At 35.5% G+C, this 22,322-nt stretch overlaps 1 protein-coding gene across 1 annotated transcript in view; it reads left to right on the top strand.

Annotated features, from left to right (window-relative positions):
• LOC129227611 (protein Wnt-11b-2-like) overlaps positions 1-18,730 on the top strand; it is an 81,425-nt gene extending 62,695 nt beyond the window's left edge. The window contains exons 4-5 of the mRNA XM_054862199.1: positions 8,823-9,115; positions 17,829-18,730. Coding sequence (XP_054718174.1) covers positions 8,823-9,115; positions 17,829-18,003 — 468 coding nt within the window. The 3' untranslated portion in view covers positions 18,004-18,730. The remainder of the gene's footprint in view (positions 1-8,822; positions 9,116-17,828) is intronic.
• The last annotated feature ends 3,592 nt before the right edge of the window (positions 18,731-22,322 follow it).

Below are 22,322 nucleotides of genomic sequence, written 5' to 3'. Positions count from 1 at the left end.
AACATTTTGTTTTAAAATTCTAAAATTTTGAAAAATTAAATGTTGGGAAACAAAAATATTTTCCGGCTAAAAGTTTTTTTGCTTATTCTAACAATTTCAGTGACTAAAAGTAGAACTTTTGATTGAAGGAAATGCCCCCATTTTTCTTTCAAACCTGCTTTGCTCAAAACGTTAATTTTAAAAACTCATGTTCCTTTTTCTGTAAAACTATAAACATAATACTTTGAAATTGTCCCACATTTTATTTATGTGTTCATAATTTCACTGAAGTAAAATTTTTGCTTTAAGACACACTATTTTTCCTAAACAGCTGTTTTTATATTTAAAAAAAAGTTCCTTTATTTCATTTAAAAAGTGACTATTGGTTAAAATTTATTAGATTATGAATAAACAGAACTTCCTTTAAATTTCACTTCTGCAGAACCTTCGATATCTCTTTAAAACACTGAAAATTGTAAGTTTATATCAATTCATTTCTCCGTAACAAAAATTCTTTCTTTTCGCTATTATGAGAAAAATAGCATATCTGAATATAATATTAGGTATATTTTATTATTTTTGCTTTAGTTTAAAGAACGTATTTTTCGACTACATTTATGCTCGTGGACGATTTAAAAAGTTACAAAAATTAATGCCTTCGTGATAAAAAATATGTCTTTTTTTTGTTTGCTTGTTTGTTTATTGAGGCAAACAACTTGCCTTTTACATATTCTACACGTTAATAGATACTTTCACGTTAATAGATACTTCATGTTTCAAAACACAATTTTCCTTGCAAAAAAATCTTTATATTCAAATGCTTTTGTTCATCATACACTTTTAGCAAAGAGTTCCACATACCTTTCGCTGTTTCTTTATGCTTGATGTGAATTAATTTGTTTATATGCTAAATAGTTTATAGTTTAAGCAATTTATTTGTCGAGAAATTATTCCAATAAAAAGAAAGAGTGGTGGATGGTAATTTATACTTATACAAATACAGGCAGTAATAGGAGCGTTTTGTTTCATCTAAGATTTCCATTTTTGTTTTCAAGTCTTCCGTGCTTTATTTCCTTCTTTATTCTATTTTGTTTATTGAGTATTTACTATTAAGATTGTCTACTTATTTCACTTTTGCTGTGGTTTAGCATATCTCATTCTAATGAAAGTGAGATTGGTAAATAGCGAGTCACGTCATCCATTGCGTTCTGTGTAGTATGAATTGTTTAAATCGTGTGAGATAACTTTTCTACCCGTACCGTACAGTGATGGCAAAAAAAAAAAAATGCGTCACCCGCGCCGCAAAAAAGAGGAATATTATCCCGACTGCATTCAACACACAGTCAAGCATCCCGTATCCCAGATGATTTGGGGATGTATTTCTGATCAAGGAGTTGGTGGGCTTCACTTTGTACAGGAACGGTAAACGATAAGGTGTATATTGGCATTTTGGAGGAGAAATTGCTTCCTACTATCCGAGATTACTTTACTTCAGTTCGAAACATTATTTTCCAGGATGATTCTGCTCCGTGCCATAGGGCAAAACTGGTAAGTAACAATTTAAAAACCTTTATCCTGCCATTAGACTTAAATTGACATGGGGTTAAGTAATTTTTTTTTTCTCTAAACTCACACGTAGGTTCAGAAATGGAAAAAGGAGCATGGGGTCAGCAGTTTGCCTTGGCCGGGAAACAACCCCGATCTACGTAAACAATTATCGGATTCCTGCATATATGTTTATTGCATAAGTTTTGCAGAATTTCACATACATTCATCGTTAATCGGTCGACCAAAACTTCTCACATAATCAGATTGTTGTGAAAATGCGACGGTGATGCAATTTTTTCTTTTTTTTTTTTACCAGCACTGTAGTCAATTTCAAAGGTAGAGATAATTTTTTTATTCTGAATGAAAAAACACCAACTTTTGTGCTCAATATGCGAACTTCGACGGAGCATGAAGATTTTATCGGACTGTTATATAGTTTTACATCATAGTATTTTACTTCATTGTGTACCGTTTTTTACCCTGGCCAATTTGAAAAGGTATTAAAAATTATTGTATTCGTGAAGAAAAAAAAGGCTATTTTGGGATTACTTCTCAAATGTTGTCTGCCGTGCGGAGCCTGAAAATTTTATCTGACCAATTTAAAATTTTACATTTTATTGTTTAGTCCTAGTGGACAACTTCTCACCCTGGATGATATGGAATTCCAAAAAAAAAAAAAGTTTTTTCGCTCCAGCCTACTGAGCAGTACGGAAGATTAGTTTTTAAATCTATTTTCTGTACACGTATTATATTTATCAATTATTTGAAAATGAAGAGAAGGCTAATTGTTTTTTCAGATAATGATCAACCTCCAGGCTTCTAAAAAATTAAAATTCAAAAAACAATTTTTAAATAAACGGCAAACATTTTCTCATTTCCTGGAAAATTAAACGTAATTGGCACATTGACAAGCATGCTTGGTAGAAGAGATGTTTTTCAAGTTTTTCTGCAGGACATAAAGCGATAGTAAAAAAAAGCTAATTGTGAGAACACTTTTTTTCTTCAACTGACACAAAAGGGAAAAATGATGCATGGTTTGCGCAAACGATAAAATTAAAAATACTTTTCTGACATAAACCTGTTCTCTTTCTTCTCTCGCACAGAAAACATCGTCAAGTGCAGATTCTGGGAATGGCCGGACCCCCCCCCCCCCCTCCCCTGCGAGATGGAAAATGAAGAGATCTCCTGCGAGCAACAATTAGGGGCGGCTTTACATTAGTCTGAAAAAAGGAATTATAGTAATAATAACTTTTCCGTCCCACCCAAACTGCGCCATTGGCTTATGTCAAGCTTCCTGCGAGAGTGGTTTCCTAGAATTGGCTTTTCATCGCTGTCATGTAGAACTACTTTTGGAAGAGACATGTAATGTTGAAATTGAACTAGCAAAATAAGATTGAAAAGCTTGAAAAATAAAAGCAAGGTTCAACAATGATTGTTATCAACAATGAATTTTCAGTTGAAGGCTCACCTATATTTTAGACAGAAATTAGTTTAAATCAATTATGATTCGCGTTTTAATCACCTTGGAACATTGGAACAAATTTTATCTGATGCAGAGAAAGTAAGAGTTTCTATCGTTATTTAATTCTAATCTGTGCGAGCATTTTTTATACATAGTAAAATGTAATAATTTAATTTTGTTACATGCTAAAATAGAAACTGCGATTTTTTGAATGAAAAACATATCTTACCGTTCGGCAACTGAGAAATATCTTACAAAATGAACTAATATAACTGCTTTATACATCAAAACCTGAAAAAAAAATTGTTGATTTATTTTTCATAGGTATATTTTCTTACTTTTAAATGATTTTAGTTATTTTTCCTTCAAAGAATATTACTGATCGAATGAAATATTTCGAATGTACGTGAGTATGTCATGTAGAGAGATGACCTGCGAACTACAACTTTTTTAAATGAACGAGTTGAATGAACGGATCAAAAAAATGAACGATCCTCTGATGAACGGATCATTGAAAGGAACGACATTGCCCACCTCTATATAATCCATAGACAATCAGTTGCGACAACACTAACCGACAATCGTTAATTGTTCCATATTCCATAGCGGTTAAAAGTGAAAACAGAAGTTTTGCTTTAAATTTCTGACAACAAAAAGCACTTCCTGGAAAAAGTGTTTTTCAGTTTTCTTCTGTTCATGGAAAAAAGGGAATATTTCCCTTCTCAGGGGCGGATCCAGAAATTTTTGTAAGGGGGGTCAAGTTTCAATGGATATCGTTATTATTCCTACGTAAAAAAGTAGCAGTTAAGCAGGGTTGCCCATCATTCCATGCAGGAGAGCGTACCGCCTCATATGCTACGGAGTACTCCTCCCCCCCCCCCCAGTCAAAACCCATTCAAATTACCTCCCCTCCCCTCCCCCTAAATGTTCAATGCCGCAGCCTGGCCTGAACCATGGATCATATTCCCTCAAATTTTCTTCAAAAATCACATTTCTTTCGGCAGATATGCTGGTCTTGTTACCGTAAGCTTTGGTTATATGAGATTACATCTATAAATAGTAGGAAAATGCACACATGACACGCACAACATGTGATTTGAGGGGGGGGGAGAACTGGGAAAAAAGTTAAGCTCATTAGAGAAATTTGTGCTTTTGAAAATGAACAAAGAAATCAAAATAGCAATACCTCAGTAAACAAATCCAGTCAATTCTTTGAACTGTGACGCACTAAAAAGAACTACCTTACAGAACCGAGCAAAAAAAAAAAAATGTTGACATTGATTCCATGTACTATTTTTTCGGATGTAAAGAATTGAAGTTTAATAATAATCATAATGAAATTCTTCTCACAGGGTTCAGCTGACCCTTTGACCCTCCCCTGAATCCGCCCTTGTCCCTTCTCCTAACCTAGAGTCATATTTTGCTCTGAACTGTTAAAAAAGCACAAAGCATGATTGCTAAATTGAACAAAGCAGTGATTCCTAAGATTTTTATCTCGAGAACTATGGATTAAAATGTTTAATCTAAAATGAGAGCAAGAAGATTTGACGAAATGTTTCTGAGACCACCAAATGAGAATGATATATGAACTAACGGAAATGCAATACGGTCTACTTTTTACTTTACTTTTTTCCAATCTAATCAGAACAACCAATGAAGACAATAAAAGAAGAGAATGAAATCTCGCAGCTGATTATAAATTATTTAAAAAGACAAAATTAGACGAAATGAAGTCGATTCAAAGAACAAGATTACACAGGATATTAATTTCTTGCTTTTTGTTTAAACACGAGAAAAACGATAATACAAGATGTTGTCCTATTTTGGTAAAATTAGATGGTTTGAAGCAGCGACATCAGAGAAGTGATGTCGTCTTTTTTTCTATAAACGAGACAAGTTTATGAGAGAAATAGGTAAAATTATTTGTTGACTTAATCGACACAACCAAACTCAATATTAGACATTAGACAGTGAAACACTCAAACGACACCAATTTTTCATTCGTGTAAAGAACAAGCAGCCAAATTGAAACGTTATTTATATGCTCCTACTTTTATAACTTAAGAAATAAACCAAATTGCACCAGTTTTTCATACTTCTAAATGTGAGAATAAAAATTCTTAAAGAAATGGCAGATAACAGCATAGTTTTTCATCTATTAATTTAAAAAAAAAAGTATTTTGTTAATTCAGATTAACACTTACAGTAAAAACTGCATGCTATTATATACAATATTTATTATCTTTGTTTCGCTTGAAAAAAGTTTCTTTTTTTATTAAGACAAGAGAATTTGAAAGATTACTTTAATGGGCAATGTTTGCTATAAAAATATTTTTAAAAAAATCATTGACAGATAGTGACACTTTCCACCGTAGACGGCACTTAGTAGACAAAAATGTTTAAAATTGGTTCAAAGAAAAACAGCTTAATGAAGATATTTAGACAAGATACTATTTCCACACGCTTTAAGACGAAACTTAAAAAAGTTAACGGACATATTCGACTTAAAAAAACATTAGATCAAATTACTTTTGTTTAACACCGTAAATGACATTTTTCGTAAACGAGCCATTCCGCTTGTTCAGCCGCCCAGAAGGTTAATGTTCGTGGTTTAAAGAAAAACCTCAATGCCTCAGAGGTAAGAGTAATAACAGATCTCGACAATCAATTCCTTTGATAGAAGAAAAAACCATTATCTCCAAGGCATCCAGAAATCAAAGGAAGACAAGACACTTCTAAATGAAGTCATCATCCGAAATTTTTAATCCGTAATCTGATGGAAGGAAACGTCTTTCACTAATTGGGACTGCCGTATTAAACGCTGCCCAACCACAAAAGAGCGTCGAAGATGATCGACGTCAAGAATGCCTCTCGCAGGTGGTTCTCTGATTGAAGAAAGCGGCAAAAGAGAGAAGAACCAGAAGGGGGGGGGGGGGGGGATTGCACAGCGCGAGAAAGCACAACTCAATCGCGACACAACCTTCACTAGAAGCGGCCGTCCTCTGTAATTTTCGAGCGATAGCGCGTGTGGTCCAGGCGGTAGGGTCAGCTTCATTAGACTCCCGGAGGAACTTGCTCTATAATTAGTGAATCTCAATAATTTAATCTGCCCTGGCCTGCGAGCCGCGGGCTGATTTATGGACTCGGGCCTCCATGGGTGGCAATGGCACGTGAGAGAGAGAATAGGGGGTCTCGTCGCGGCTTCCCACCCTCAGACACCTTCTTCGCCAGGGGCTGCAAAAAATGGTTATGATCGGTTATGGCGAGAACGTTTCCTGCTGTGATAAGGAGTAGAAAAAAGGCTTTACCGGGCTGCTAGAAAAACGTGAAGTTGCGCCAGTTTTGTGCAATTGAATTCTGTGTAACAGCCGTGATTTTGATGACTGTGTACGCTCTAGCTCAGGGGTCTCCACTCCTACCTACGGCCTGCGAACAGATTTTATCTGGTTAACAGGATGTTTACGTATTGAAAATAGGACATTTTTTATTTGATAATATATTTTCTTTCAGGTCTTTTTGAAGAAAACTCACCAAGTGATTCGTAAATATATATATATATATATATATATATATATCGTGGGTGTTTGGAAGGGAGAGTGTATACGCTAACTATGGTTGGGGTAAACCTAACCTAGATCCTGGAAGGGAAGTATTAATGGCTGGGGTAAACCTATCCTAGATCCTGGAAGCATTAATGGCTGGGGTAAAACCAATCTGGAAGCATTGTAAAATTTGTGCAGATTCTAATCATAGCCAGGGTCTGATTAACCCACGGTCCTGCAGCCTGCAGGTTCAATTTAAGGGACACCAAAACAGGGTAAAGTTCTTTCTTTCCCCCTTTTAGAAATTTAGATTTTGAAAATGTGCGGATTTTCTTGTGTGACCTTTGAGTAAAAATGTTTGGAGACCCATATCTTAGTTTAAGGTAAGTGCTTATTTTAACCATACTTTAGAATTCTGAATGGAAAAAAAGGAGGGGAGGGGGAGCTTACAGATATTAATACAAGAGACAATTGAATTAAAAAAGACATTGAAATTCTGGGAGGCGTTTGATTTAAAATGAAAAAAAGGGGTGGATATTTAAAGCCAAAGATGTAGAAATTTTCGTTTCAGAATTGTTAGTAAAATTTAATTAAACCCTATATTTCCCACCCCAAATTACTCAATATTTAAGATTTTCGAGCAATCCTAAAATGAAATAATGAAATATACATTGCTTTGACAAAAAATGTATGTTCAAAAATTTTACCGCCAAACTTGCCAGCCAGCATTGAAAAAGGTGTTCCTTGTAACACCGAAACACGTGTCTGCAATATTTTGCAATATTTGTGCTTTCTGACGTTGGATTACTGATTTTTTGAAGAACGTAACTCTTCAATAAAATGCGTAGTTTAAGCACTCAAGTAAAGCAAACTGTTTTCAATCAGCTGAGGTAAATGCTCTAATGTTCTGCTGATTTTTTTTTTACTCTCCTTAAAAAAAACAGGTAGAATGATCTATTTTTCAGATGATTTCGTAACACTGAAAAAAAAGGCATTGAACCCCTCATGCCTCATTCTTGGTACATGTGACTGAAAGAAACTTTGTGGTAATTGATCCTGAACTTACAGTCTGAGGAGGCTTTCTAATTTGTGTACGAAATATGCCAAATGCATAGAATTCAAATGAAATATAGTAGAATAAAATGTATGTAGCATTTTTCCCTTTTTTCCTCTCGACGACACGTGACGTGACTACTTGCTGGAGAAATTATTCTTAGAGATCATACTGATACACCACGTCGTCATCTACGGATGAAACAAATTCTGAAGTTTCTCTTCGAGAAAGGGAGAACCGTTTTACTTTCTTGAAACTCTTATGGAACCGATTCTAAAGTTTCTCTTCTATATAGAGAGAACTGCTTTACTTACTTTAATCTCTCGCATAGCTGCGAATGGAACTCAAGTTTACAGAGAAAGAAAACCGTTTGCTTGATTTAATGCCTTAAAAAGACACAAACGAAACGAATTGTCAAACTTTTCTACAAAGAAAGACCCGTTTTACTTAATTTTTAATCCCTTGAACAGCTGTAAATGAAACCATTTGATATTGGTTCTCTTCTATACAGACATAACCTTTTCACTCGATTTACCAATGGTATAATTATTTTCTACAGAGAGAGAGAGAGAGCGCGTTTTACTTGTTTGAATCGCTTGAACAATCAAAAATGGAACCAACTGTAAAGTCTCTTCTCTGCATAAAGCGAAGAGTTTTACTTGCTTAACCCCTTGATCAATTGCAAATAGAACTAATTGTAAAGTTTCTACACAATGGGAGACTTGATTTAAGTGCTTTTAACTCTTTAAACAATTCTACACTGTACCGAGAAAGACGCTTTTGGCTTGTTTTAATCACTTAACATAAAAATAAAATCACTTTCTGTTACAATATTTTTAGTCCCTTGACATACAATAATATTTGGGAGACGTCATTTCTTTCAAGTACTATCGTAGACTAGATTTGACGCTTCCTAGTCACATTCAGTGTGCTAACTACAGACTCTTTAACAATCTCTTCAGATGTTGTTGTATGTCATAGGATTAATAATACCGATAGGAGAAGTTTTCAAGTTCTCCTCAGTCTTTTGATAGTTTAAGTTCTACCACCTTGAAACTGTTCTTGTGTTATCGTCACTGGTACAGAATTTGGTCAACTACATCAAATTTCAACTGTCCTAAATGTATTGATGGAGGATTTTTTTGTTTTTCTCCAGGAAGAGATTCTTGATTCTGAAACGTTTTATCTGTCAAACAAAGAGTTAAAGTTCTTCGATCAAATTTTACTCATATTACAGGCAGTTCGGAGCAGCCTGCAGACAGACTGCAAGTGTCATGGCGTTTCTGGATCCTGCAATATCAAGACTTGCTGGCGAGCCTTGCCTAGATTGCGCGACATCGGCGAACGTCTAAAGAGGAAGTACTCGATTGCAACAGAGGTTGTCCAGACGCACATCGGATCAAGAAAGAAACTGATGCCCGCCAATGGCAAACTTTCCATGTACCAGAAAAATGATCTCATCTTCGTTGCCAAATCCCCAGATTACTGTCTGCGGGACGACAGAGTCGGTTCTGCTGGAACACATGGCAGGTGAGAGCAATGTTTTCTTATTGGACACGCCTTTTGTTGTCCATTTGTGAAACTGGCGTTTATGCGTAAAGACTGACCACGCAGAACGACGGATGACCTTGAAGCGAAGGAATATCATTTTTAATAGGTAGAATCAGCCAGAAAGCACCGAGTAGTAAGAGGCACGTTCTCGGTGATCCTATCTATGGTCAAATAATAACAAACAATTTATTACAAATGAATCAAATCATGTTTCTGCTTCAAAGTCATCTGCCATCATTCCATGGTAAAACTTTAGTCTTACCTAAAGATTAAATATTCTTATGATTCGAAATCGCGTTAAAAAGAGCTACTAGTACATCGATTCTCCGCCACTACAAATAAATCTCAGATATGGCGAGTGAAAACGAAGCAGAAACAAACCACTTCATTTTGTAATAAGAAGGATCAGCCAGAACGAGCGACTTTCTGCTTGCGCGTTCTTGCTGATTCTACCAATTACAAAATGAAATGGTCCATTTTCGCTTCCAGTACACGAACGTTGTAGAACGTCAGACAGCAGCGCAGCGAGGAAGGAGGAGTTGGAAGTAGCCCTTGGTTTTAGCACATGCTGCTAATTCTGATACGGTAGTTTAAATACATCTTCGGATTGTTGTACCCCCACCTAAACCCTCCTCAGAAGGCAAATTTTGGTTGTGCTAGCGATCTCAGGACACTCATAAAAAATAAGTATGACATAATTAAAATAACGAAATACTCTAAATAAATCAGAATATTTTAAGTATAAACTATTACTTTGCTCCAGGATTCAAAAATTCTTGAACTGAACAATAAAATCCATTTTCAGGGAACAACGAGAGACTTGATCAGAAATTTGCAAATATCAGTTACCTTCCGAAGGAACTTTAGAAAGCAACCTTACGAACAATAGCGCAAAGATATTCTCACGACAAGTCATTCCAAAAGATAAAAAATAAGACATGCCTCCAAGGAAGAAATCATTAAAAGAACGTCACAATATCCGTATTAAAAGTTACCCCTTTAACCTCTGTGGTCTTTTTAAATATCTTTGTAGTGTTAAGTGATATTTTTCTCCAAAAGAATGGCGGGTCTTTTCGAAGAACAATCGAGAAGGGAGAGTTCTGGTGGGCAATGGACTCCAAATGCAATTATCCTTGTTCGCAGGACATTCCGAGGATGCCATCTCTATTCTTCTTCAGGATTAATTATGTTCTCATTTACATGACGCATTTAACAAAGAATTAAAAGTGGTTTCATTTGATTTCAAACTTTTTTTTATTATCAAAGATACTAAAGAGATGCAAGGGCGCTCATATGGGGGGCGGGGGGGGGGGGGCAAGTGGGGGCTCAAGCCCAACTTAGAAATTAGAACTTCCTTGCTTTTAGTACTGTTTTCTTTGCAAAAACGTAAAAACGTTTCTTTTCCAGTCATTGACGAATAAGTTATTAAAAATGTTAAATTTTAATAACTCTAATTTTCACTGAAATCAGTTTTCATTGGGGAAAATATCCTGCTAAACCATAAGAAAGTATCTGAGCCCCCCTAACCCTTAGGAATTTTGCATATAGGCACCCTTGAAGAGATGAAACGTTGCAACGAAAACAATAAGGGGCCAGTTTACTTTTTTCAGGTTATTACAAGAAGGGAAAACTCACCAAGATTTTTTTTTTTTTTTTTTTTTGCTATAATGGGGAAACATTTTGAAAAAATTACTTCGACAAATAATAAGCAAAATTGCAAGGTCTGTTGAATTGCATATTTTACAGAAAGATAATAAAACAAAAAGTGTCATCAAACTACCGGATAAATATTCATGAACTAGAGGGCTTGTTTGCGACTCTAAAAATACATTTTAGACGAACTCTAATCAAAATAGGAGGAGGGGACTTTATAAAGACTTCAAGCTCGGAGACTCTTCCTTGGAAAATTTTCGAAACTCAAGTCCTAAAAATGAAGTTTTACAAGATGTTTAATGAGGGGGGAGGGGCTTTCTCTAATTTTCGAAAATGAAGTAATAAAAAAGCAATTTTAGGCTACTTTTAATGAAGTTAGGAGACAAGATGACCCTTCGAGACCCTTCCCAGGAACATTTTCAAAATTATGTTCTAAAAATGCAATAGTAGGCCATCTTTGATGATGTTATGGGAAGAATTGGGTTACAGAAGCTCTTTCCCAGAAAGTTTTCGAAATTGAAGTTCCAAAAACGAAATTTTAGATGATGCTAGGGAGAAATGAAAAATGAAGTCGCTGGCTCTCGGAAAGTTATCGAAATTGAAGTCCTTAAACCGAATTTTCAAGAACTCTTTAAGAACGTTGGGGGAAGGGGATCAAGTTCTGCAGCCCCATGCTTCCTCCTCTGCATTAGCCACTGGAATAATATAACACAAGTGTTGTCTTAACCGTGAAACGTAAAACCATAATTTCCAAGAACTCTTTCTTGTGCGAATCAGAATTCCTACGGGGCAGGAAAAACCTGTAAACCTGGAATTGGCAGGGAATTTTATTTTTATCGAAAAGTCAAATAAAATCATCAAATTTGTCTAAAGCCTGGAAAATTGCGAAAGTGAACAAGAAAAAATTCAAGGCCGTAGCCAGGATTTTGTTTCGAGGAGGGGGGGGGGGGGTCCTACATTTTCGACAAAAAGTCACCTATTGATATGATTTTTGAAGTATATTGCATATTGGAGGACATATGGAAATTTAGGGGGGGGGGGCGACAACACAGAAAAAGGAAAAAAAATAGAAAGAAGACGGGGGGGGGGCGTCATGCGATACTATTGTTTGTTTTATTTTGTTTCTTTTGAACAGTAATTTTACTGAATTACCAAGAGTTCAAGTTACTTCATCAAAATGTGAGCAAATGTTTTCTCAGAAAATTGTAATTTATTTTTATAATATCATTTAATCGAAATTCAATAATGTACAAGTTTTGTTGGTTCAGAAAACGATGTGTGGTGTCGGAAACGTCGCAAATGCCAAAGATACCAAAGACATGAAGACCTTTAATTGGCCATCAAGGTGGACATAAAATAGTAATATGTATCACCAATCACTTTTCATGAGCTCTTAGGATCAGGAACGCTCGAATGATTGCAAAGGAGAAGCAGAACTATATATAGGAGTATTTTTAATATTTTGAAATATATGACAAACTGACACTGGGTTCGGTATCTCATTTTAGACGCAATTTCAAATGACAATTTTTTTGAAACGCAATTTCAGGCTTTATTTGGTAGTAACACAAGGAAAATGGTTTGGTTTGTGGACGCTCTCCTAGAAATTTTTGAAGCCTTAAAAACGCAATTGGGGGTGACCCCAGTAAATTTTGTTATTGAAGTGTTAAAAAAGGAATTTTTGGGATACAAGCGGATATGTTAGAAGAGAAGGTGGTTGCCCTAACTCGGAATTTTTTTGCAGTTATAAGGTCTACGATTGAGGACGCTGGGGGAGAAGAGGTTCGGGGGATCGCAAATTTTTGACAGTAAGACTTTATAAAAGGCCATTAAAAAAATTCTTTGGGGTAGTTTACGGGAAGGATATGGAAATTTAGAAGCTTTCCCTTCTTAAAACACATTCTAAAGTTCTCTTCGGCAACGTTAGACAAGGGAAAGAGGTACCATAGGGAAAATTGTTTGCAATCGAAGTCCAAGCAATATAATTTTCGATTGTGTTTGGTACGACTGCATAAGGGGCGGGTAAACGGTAGCTGTCCTCCCGTAAATTTTTGAAATCAAAATTCTGAAAATGTAATTTTAAGTTAAATATAATCTTATGTTGCTGTAACTATTACCAGTGGACCTTTAGTGATACACTATATGACTAAAAGCATTTGGACACTTTCAAAAATTCACATTTTTACTGATATCTCGAGAAATAAAAGATCAATTGCTGTGTAATTTTTTTCACATAAAAGATATATTCCAGCTGTCATTTTTCAATAAAAATGAAGTCTACTATTCATTTAGGGGACCAGCAACAATTTGAAGAAACGAAAAAAGGTTTTTGATCATTTTTCATTGCAAATAGCTGGGAATAAGCTTTAAATTTCAGAAATAAGTTTAAAAACTATTTAGAATTTTTTTTTTTATATTTTCGTGAAAGTATCTCTTATACCCACGGAGATATAAGCATTTATTTCAAAAATACAAAATTATTTTGAATGTTTTCGGCTCATATCACGCAGAGTTTTCCGTCAAACTTTACTAAACTTCCAGAATATTTGGCAGCACATTAGAGAAACATAACAATAAAACTTGAAATTAAAACATTGAAAATTTAATGAAATAGGAACGTTAAAAGCAATCAATTTTTCACTGCGCATGTGCGAAAGACAGCAATTTATAAATTTCTCAATCGAAAGCCCAGATAGATTCTACAACTCATAAAAAAAATCCCCCTCGATATCTTCAAAATTTAAAAAGTTATCAGCGATCTACTGAGTCGAATTTCTATGATTCATAGATAAGCGACGAATGATAAGGGGTCGTTCACAAACTAGCAACACTTTCCTCTTATCGTTGCAGAGTGATTCATGATAAAAACGGATTATTTGCGAACTACCCAAGAATTATTAAAATTCGGAACATTAGATTGCTGATGACTTTTTACATTTTACAGCTGGAAGATTATAAGAGAGATATGCTGGAGAGATATCCTTTATATGGAGTCATTCCCATAAAAGGAGAATGACGTTATATGTGAAAAAAATTAAGCAATAATTGGTCTTTTATTTCTCGAGAAATCTGCAAAAATGAATTTTTTAAAGTGTCCCAATACTTTTGGTCATATAATACATTAAGAAGATGGAAGGGATCGGGGACTCTGACCCGAAAGTTTTCCAAAATTAAGGGCTCAAAAACGCAATTTTGGACTCTCTTTGGTCTTGTCAAAGGGGTAAAACCTTCTTTGGGATCAGCGGTGTTTTTACCGCACAGGGGCATTCCGAGGTCAAAAAAGTAAGGAGGTGTATGAGATTGAAGGCTTCGTTTTTTCCCCCCATCACATGTGTCTTAAATACGCTTCTCCCCCAGAATGTTTAAGGATTTGTGGTTTTAAAAATGCATTTTTGACGATCTTTGGTAATGTTGAGGAAGAACAGGTTTGAGCCCCCCTTCCCCTGCCCATTTTTCGAAATTGCAATTGTAAAAAAAACCGCAATTGCTATATTCTCTAACTATGTTAATAGAAGGACGGTTTCGGAGCTCACCAATCATTTTTTTTTTTATTGTAGCTCTAAAAACGCAGTTTTAGAAGATTTTTTGTGATGGGAAGGAGAGATTCAAAGACCTAACCCCAGAAATTTTCTTAAATTCTAGTTTTAAAAATGCATTTTAGAAAATTTTTGTTAATGTAAGGGAGTGGGGGCATTCCCCTGATCCCTTTACGAAATTGAATCTTTTAAAATACAATTGTCGATTATCACCTGTTATGCTATGAAAAGGGGGATTTGGGGGCACTCCCCCGAAATTTTTCGAAATTATAGTTGCAAAAATGCAGTTTCAGACGATTTTTAGAAATGTTAGGGAAAAGAGATTCGGGGCTAATCCCCGGAAATTATTGAAATTGAAATCCTCAAAACACGATTGTAGACCATTTTTGCTAAAACGTTAAGCGTACCAGCAATCTTTCCCAATTGACTTGATTTGGTTGACTTTCAATTATGTATGGGAGATGCGTTTTCGGAAGCTCTCCTTCAGAAACTTTTCGAAATTTCAAGCCCTGAAAACTGAATTTAAGACAATCTTTAATGATGTTGGCAAGAAGGGGGGGGGGGGGCAGGTAGGCATCCCCCTTTAAACTTCCTGAAGTTCATAGGCGTAGGAACCGGGGGAGCTTGAGCTCCCCCTGGAATATTTCAGACCGGCTCAGCTCCCTCGGAAAATTCTTGCACTGCTGCTATTGCCGTACATTGATTTCCTCAAACCTGATTTCAAAAATGTGATCTGCCTTTTCTAGGAATCTCGGAATTTCCATCCAATAAGCAACAAAAGCAGGGGGCAGACGGAGTGGTCAGTGCAATTGAATTCACCTTCACCCTTTTTTCACTGTTAAAACATCTTTTGATTCCAGAAATGCGGAAAAGTGGGCTCGATCCCGCGGCCTGCTAAAATCAATACCAGTACCAATATGGGTTTGCTCCCCACCTTGAGCTCGTGTTTCGGCTTTCGAGAGCGGCATCGCAGTTCTTCATATTCTTATTAGTTTTGCATGCCGTTTTTTTTTTTTTTTTTTTTTTTTTTTTTTGTCCCATGATCACTAAAAGAGATAATAATGAGCCAGTTTGGCATTTAAATATGAATAACATGTAAGGTGCTCCAGACATCACTGAAAAAAGGTTACTAAGGTAGTTCGCACTTGTTCAAAAAATGTTACACTTGTTCAAATCATTTCAACTTTCCAGAAACTTATCTCATTTTAAGTTATCTGACCCCTCAGATTATACTTTACGAAGTTACAGTTATTCTTGTTTTTTTTTTTTTTTTTTTTTTTTTTTTTTTTTTTTGCTTTTTCAAAATTACAATTTTTTCATCACTCACAGATATATTTTCACGCCAAAATCGTTACCTTTCATCTGTTATTGGAGAAAAAAAAGCCAACAATATTTTATAGTTTCTACCGAAGACTTTTTATCTGAACAATATAACATATAATGAACAATTCATTTTAACACATTTCCAACGTTCTGTTTCTCCGGCCTCCTGTTTCATCTATTCCCCTTTTTCTAGTTCTCAGAAAATAAGAAAGTCTTCTAAATTTCAGTCTTCTCTCCTTTCCTCCAAAATTATTACAGAGTGCCTCAAATTTTGTTTTCAAGGCTCAATTCCCTGAAAATATCCGGAAAAGAGTCCCTGAATGCCTTGCCCTTCAATCTTCAACAACATGGGGGATTATGTAATGTTCCGTTTTCGGGACTTCAATTTCAAAAAATTGCTGGACCACTAACAATCGCGTTTTGACGCGACTAAAATTTCGAAAAAATTAAGAAGAAACGTCTGAACCTTTTCTGATTACATCATTGAAAAACGCTCCCAAGACGGACTTCAATTTTGAAACATTTCCAAGAGCCCTACCTAGTACAGCCTTTTACCCTGACATCATTGAAGATTGTCTACACTTACGTTTTTAGGACTTCGAATTCGAAATATTGGGACGGAGATGTAAATCGATTCGAAAAATCGATCGAGGACAATCCGTCGAGTCATATTTTCACTAAAGGCAACAAATATGGTATATAATCGCGTTTTAAAGACATTAATTTCGAAAAATTTTCAGGGAGGGTATTCAAAACTTTTCTCCCCTTAACATTACCAAAGATCACCTAAAAATTCGTTTTTAGAACAAGAATTTTGAAAATTCCCGAAATTCCTCTATTTCTACGTGCTCATCTTCGAGTACTAACTGACCCCCTTTTAAAACCAGAAGTTTAATCACCTCATTCTCTCTATAAACAATTGTATATATACAATATTAAATAAGAGATGGAAGCTTCGAAGCTAATTTTTTATTGGGGGGAAAATTTGAGTGCCCCCTCCCCCCCCCACACACAAAAAATATCTGGTTGCGCCACTATCTTCTGCACCTTAGATTCCAGACACTTCTTATACTGTGTCCCAGCTCCCCCTACTTCTACAAAGTTCTTAAGCCTCTGCTGAAGTTAGCTTTTAAAACACAAGTTTTAGAAGATCTTCGGTAATGTTAGTGGGAAGAGGGGTTCGGGTGCCACTCTTCGGTAATTTTCGGGCGCTCTCCCCCGGAAATCTTTTTGGAATTGAAGCTCTAAAAGCAAAAGTTAGGACGATCTTTGGTAATATTGGAGGGGGGGGGGTTCGGGGGCAACTTGATTTTTTTCAGAGTTGAAGTCTAAAAAACGAAATTTTTGGCGATTTTTTTTATAGTATGTGAAACTTTGACAAATTTAGGGGGGAGGGGTTCTGATCCCCCACCCCCCGCTGGCTACAGCCTTGTAAAATTTGTTTTTTGCATCATAAACTAATGCGATAAGTAGGTTTTTATGTTCTTTAGCCAATGTGACGAAATCAGAATGAGCATACGTATTCGCTTGTGAACGAAAGCTATCAACCTCAAAATGGAAAGGGGGGGGGCGGCAGATGCGTCATTTACGAGATGAAGGAACTCCCCTCCCCCCTATTTTGGAAATAATGCAATCACGCAAGAGCATAAACATTTTGTTTTTTTCCCTACAAAACGCATTGCTCTTTGACCTCCTCCCCTCCTGAAAATTCTGAAATGACAGGCCTGGTGGGGGGGGGGGGGGAATGTAAGGCAGAAAAGAAACTCTGAAATCTTTAGAACTTCCTAAATTTAAACTTTTTCACTAAGCTTATTTAAACTGTTTTATTTGTTACCTTTAAAAAAAAAATTCTACTTTGGAAAGGGAGATGTTGCCTTTCCTTGCCTCCCTCTGGATGCGCCCATGCTTGGGAAGCTACTACTTACCCAAAGAGTTACCGTATCAGTGGAAAGAAGCATTAAATAATGAATATTGAAACTAAGTTAATAAACTTGTTTCTTAGATTGCTTCAAACGAAATCATAATTTTTCAATTCATAAAGAAAGCCACAAATTCAAAAATCAAATTTCATGGAATTCTTTCTGGAAAGCCTAGAAAAGTCAGGATATTTTATTTCAGAATGTAAGTTGATAAAGTCGCTAAATAACTATCTTTATTTATTGATTTATTTATTCTTTCAGATTGTGCAATGTCACTTCGCAAGGAACCGACAGCTGCGACTCCATGTGTTGCGGCCGAGGGTACAGGACATTTACGATGGAAAAATTAGATCGATGTCAGTGCAAATATTACTGGTGCTGTTATGTTAAGTGCAAGACGTGTCGGACCTGGGTGAATGCACATGAATGCAACTAGGATGGAATGTCGTCATCAGAACTGCATGGCGACAGGACAGCAGGAACCATTTAACAAAGATGTGCCCAAACCTCAAAGATTGGTGATGTTTCCTAAGCGAATTATTCACGAGGACAAAGAGTAAAAAACTCACTTGAATTCCCCGATGTTCCTTTCTTCTGGAATTCAAGACGGAAACTGGGATTATTCTACGTTCAGCATCTCTGAAGTTCATATTCTTGTCGTAACATCGTTGATTAGAGATCGACGATATATCTAAAACAATGTAGACGTTTTGTCATTTGAGTAAATTATAGCCTAGATGCGCTATAGCGCAGAAATAATTCAGATCTAGGAAAGCAAATACCATTTTTCTTCTTTCGAAAATGTAAGTAATATCTTTAACATTTGCTCTCATCATGCGATCCCCGATCCATATAAAACGCGCGAACATTTTCATCAGTTGATTCAGTGACAGTGCCATTTCGTGCAATTGGATAATCATACAAGAGAATCGAGTTTCAATAACTATGACAATGTGTGAAAGCTATTTTGGTTGTCCAAATACAAAACAATACGTAGAAAAACTAGAAACGATTTTATCATCAGGTGTATACTTTGGGATACTAATATGCTTCCACAGCATCTAATCAGACTGCGAACTTGGAAGCACCAGTTCTGTTCAAGTCTACGTTATTTGAACATCATGCTTCTACATGAAGAATAGCCATCCAAGCAATAGCGTGCAGTCGAGACTGAGTGGCTTCTAGTTAATCTAGTTACATTTGAAACGTAAATGTAAAAGAACAAGCATACGAATTATGAATAAATACTGCTTTCTACGGAAACTTTTTCACTTGCACAGCTCTGTAATTAGGATTGCATTGAGAAAACTACTTATGCTCAATGATATAGAAAGTAAAATGTTTTTATTATTCTGCTAAGCGTGAAATTGTAAAACTATCCTAAACGTATTTCATGAATTTTGAACTGGTATAAATATGATTAGTTTATAGTCACAAATACTCGGCTTCATTAAAATTGATTTGACATAAAATCATCAATTACATTGGTTTATGAGAATGATGTTTCGTATCTTGTTCAATATAGATATTTTCAAAATTTACTTCAGGTGTGACTTTGTACTATTTTATCATAATTTGGTGTATAAATAACGCTGTTTAGTCATTTTTATTTCTCATATTTCTTCTAGATCAGGCAACAGAAGTTACGTTGGAAGCTCAAATTTTTACAACCTTCAAATAAGTCAAAAAAATTTCCCACAAATGTTCATCAAGAGAAAAAAATATGCAATTGAAACAAAAACAATTTGTAATTATTTTTGTGTCTGCATATTTTGTCTTCTTCATAAATCATGTGAAAAAAAGTCAACATTGATCTCTTTGAATTTGTGACTTAACCATGTTTTCTCTGACATGGAAGATTTATGATTATATCAAATCAATTCAGTAACTTAAGTTTCGTGGAAACTATTAATTTAGTACAATTAGCTCATTTTCACAGCTAATGCATACTAAAGAACTTTTAATTGTAAAGTCTAAGAAGCTATTACACATCAGCGGTGACAAAAGTGGCATATCTGGAAAAAACAGTATTGATGTAAAACAAGGTTTTAAGCTATAATATAGTATTGTGAGGCTCTGAGAAGTTAAGCTCCGACTCTGACAATGTTGGCCTCTGTTTTGGTACATAGGGAGGGGTAATTGGCCCTATGTTGAGATGAGAAACTTTCTTAGTAGTTTTTCAAAAATATTCCAACTAAAATCTCAGCCAACACAGCTATTTTTTACTAAATTCCCCTAAAACAGATAAACATAGTCAAGATCACAGCTCAACTAACCAGAGCTGCACTATACAACTCTAGTAGGTTGAGCAATCTTGACAGTATTTACTTCTGTTTAGGAAGTTCTGTGAAGAGAGAACATGTTATAGCTTGACCACAGAGAGATGGCACACAAGCAGTAAAGTTTTTACTACTCACCCATTCTCCTTGATCCTACATATTACAAAATGATTTAGTCCTTTTCCCCTTCCAGTTCATCCAACATCTCTCTGTGGTCAAGCTACACTGGAGCAAAATCAATTTGGAATACTTTTTAAAAACTGCTTTGAAAGTAATTAAACTCAATTGAGGGCCTCTTATCCTCCACTAATCCTTATTGACCCAGAAAGAGGTAAACATTGTCAAGGTCATGGCTCAACTTATCAGAGCCACACTCATGCTCGGATCTATAAACTTTGAGCCCTCCCTACAACAAAATCTGTAGGGCCTCTCCCAGAGGCTAACAGTGCATATTTGCAGCATTAAAAAGCCTTAGTGATAGCTTTTTCTACCAATTTCTTAAGTCATTGAGCCCTTTAAGTACCCCTCCCCCCCTGCACTGCGGATACGCAGATCCGGGCCTGGCCACACTATACTTTTAACTGATTTACTCTTAAATCAGTTGTTGTGTCCATAATTAATTAAAACTACGGAAAGATTGACGCAAGTCAAAATTGGTTGACGTTCAGTTCTCCTACAACTTTCTGGTTGTGTGCGTAGTTTTTTTACACCGATGAAGAGGCTCCATTTTTGTAGCCTTGAAATAGCTTAGCTATATGCTGTATTTTCGTGTAAATTTGTGCTTTATTTACATCGGTTTTTCAATTTAATCACAGAAGTCATCTTTCAAATGACTGACCTGATTGAAACAGTCAAAAAACAATGGAAGCAAGAAAGTTATTTCAAAAAAGCACATTTCCTTTAGATTCCTCTCTTTAAAATAACCAAGAAAGCTTTTTAAATAGGCTAGTATTTATTTTGTGTCATTAAAAAGTATAATCACAATTCACAAAACAATTCCTCTTCCCTCATGCCATTACTTATAAGTGTAATATTTTCTTTTTCGCTTTCTATAACCGACCTACATAATATTGAAGTTAAGACCAATAATAAATATATCTCATTAAATCCTGTCTCAATTTCTTGAGAAACTGAATTGATCAGTTTATTCAAAATATTGATTTAATATTTTGACTAAAACTTCATCTGGGTTTTGTCACCTCTTCCACATTGGCATACATTAAAAACTGTTACGAAAAGTTCTGTCACAAAGTTCCACACCTGGTTCAAGTATGCATTAATGCGAAAATTACTAAGAGTTTTAATTGTCAATCCAAGAATTAAGATTAGTGAATTAAAATTTTTATGGTGGAGTGTAGCATTTATCAAAAAAGCGCTCCACAGTATAAATAAAGTAAACAAAAAATTCAGACAAAGGCATACATATTAAAATGACATCAAATTTTTTATCAATGAAAAGGTCGCTTTCCAGTAATTCTTCCAGGGGGCTTTTATAACTCTTGAAGACCATCTTGTGTCACTCGGAGATTGTCAAGTAAAGAGCCTCAAGATACATTTGTTGACGTGAAAGTATTTTTTGATGTGAGATGTTTTTCAAAAATAACATATCTTTACAAAAAGTTCCCATGAAAGCATATGATACACCGAGTTGCTAAAATGTGTTTCTAGTACATGGCGTCAATGAACACTTACTAGCTGAACATTAAGTTATAATATGAGCATAAAAATTTATGTAAAATGACATGGAATTTACGCGTAAAAATTGCACAGACTCTACACTGTACGGGTATCTCATACAAGATGCTCCATCATAACATAGATTACTCAATTTTGAAATATTTAACCCATATGAAGCGATTACTTCTTTAGTTAAGGCAAACACTTATCCTCCATCAGTTTTTTCTGTTCTGAAAATTCAGGCGAATGATTTTCTAAGTTATCTAAATTGAATTTTACCATTTTATATTATTCTTAGTGAAAAATTTGGGGGTGCAACCGCCCCCCTCTCGCACCCCCTATTTGCCGCCCCTGCCCCCCCCCCCCAAATCTGTTAAAAGTATGGTAACTCATTCCGCACAAAAACATTTACAATGTTATGCTGCATTTTGAACTACTGTTGAACAGTTGCAGTTATATGCAAATTTGTGCCTTTTAGATGTTGTTACTTTACATTACTTTACTGTTCAGCACAAAGGTATTTTTCTTACTGTTGAACAGTTAAAGTCTGGAAATTGCTCTTCTAAATTATTAAAATTTTAACGATTTGTCACTTGTGATTATATCCTTTACAGGTCACCATAAACTACTACCCTAATAGCACTAAAATGGAATCATTGAGTGAAAGTCCTGTGACAGGCATATAAGGGTCTTTGTCGAATAATTCATTGTCCCGGAATGTCACTGCAAAATCATCAACAGGTTACAGCAACTTACGAATCTCAGTCCACAGTGACATTGCCATGACGTCTTCAGAATG

Source organism: Uloborus diversus, chromosome 8, assembly GCF_026930045.1.
Source record: "Uloborus diversus isolate 005 chromosome 8, Udiv.v.3.1, whole genome shotgun sequence".
Taxonomy (NCBI): domain Eukaryota; kingdom Metazoa; phylum Arthropoda; class Arachnida; order Araneae; family Uloboridae; genus Uloborus; species Uloborus diversus.
The sequence above is the reverse complement of the archived record's forward strand: the minus strand, read 5'-3'. Positions and strand labels throughout refer to the sequence as shown.